This window comes from Priapulus caudatus, unplaced genomic scaffold (genome assembly GCF_000485595.1).
Source record: "Priapulus caudatus unplaced genomic scaffold, Priapulus_caudatus-5.0.1 Scaffold15788, whole genome shotgun sequence".
NCBI lineage: Eukaryota > Metazoa > Priapulida > Priapulimorpha > Priapulimorphida > Priapulidae > Priapulus > Priapulus caudatus.
This window is the reverse complement of record NW_014592849.1, coordinates 1-774: the sequence shown is the minus strand read 5'-3', so window position 1 is coordinate 774 and position 774 is coordinate 1. Positions and strand designations below refer to the sequence as shown.

The following is a 774-nucleotide window of genomic DNA, read 5'->3' as shown; positions in this document are numbered from 1 at the left end:
CAATAAGTATGAGTATTAATTGGCGTATCAATGTCCCTAAGCGTAATAAAGTTTTCCCGTTCCTTGTCTGGATAAACGAACTTAAAAATATTAAAACACTGAATGCGGACATACTCGCAGGTATTACTGTTGCTTTAGTTTTAGTTCCTCAATCGATGGCTTATGCACAATTAGCTGGGCTAGATCCTTATTACGGTCTTTATGCCGCTTTTCTTCCTGGCATCGTCGCGGCATTGTTCGGTTCTTCTCGTCAGTTAGCTACCGGCCCAGTAGCCGTGGTTTCTTTAATGACAGCTTCGGCGTTAGAACCGCTTGCGGCAGACCCAGGAACGTATGTTGTCTATGCGATATTGCTTGCCTTTATTGTCGGTGTTATTCAATTGTTGCTAGGGCTTTTGCGCTTGGGCGTACTGGTTAACTTTTTATCGCATCCTGTTGTGGTGGGTTTTACCAATGCCGCCGCGATTATTATTGCCACCTCTCAGCTAGGCAAGTTATTTGGTGTTTCGGTAGAAAAAGCAGAACATCATTATGAAACCGTATGGAATACGATAACGGTTGCGCTAACTGATACGCATGGCACAACTTTAATGATGAGTGTCGCTGCACTTGCCATTATGTTTCTTTTAAAACGATACTGCGAAAAAGTCCCCTGTGTACTTTTTGCTGTTGTTACCACAACGATAGCTTCATGGTATTTTGACTATGAAGCTTTAGGTGGGCAGGTTGTTGGTAATGTGCCACAAGGTTTACCTAGTCTCAGCGTACCAGAGT

General features: G+C 43.3%; 1 protein-coding gene across 1 annotated transcript; it reads left to right on the top strand.

Moving 5' to 3' along the window:
• Positions 1-8: 8 nt before the first annotated feature.
• On the top strand, positions 9-509 carry LOC106820502 (probable sulfate transporter 4.2; the record flags this gene model as incomplete). The annotated part of the gene is made up of 1 exon (XM_014825013.1): positions 9-509. A coding segment is annotated over exon 1 (501 nt), but the record flags the coding sequence as incomplete, so codon positions are not given.
• Between the last annotated feature and the right edge of the window lie 265 nt (positions 510-774).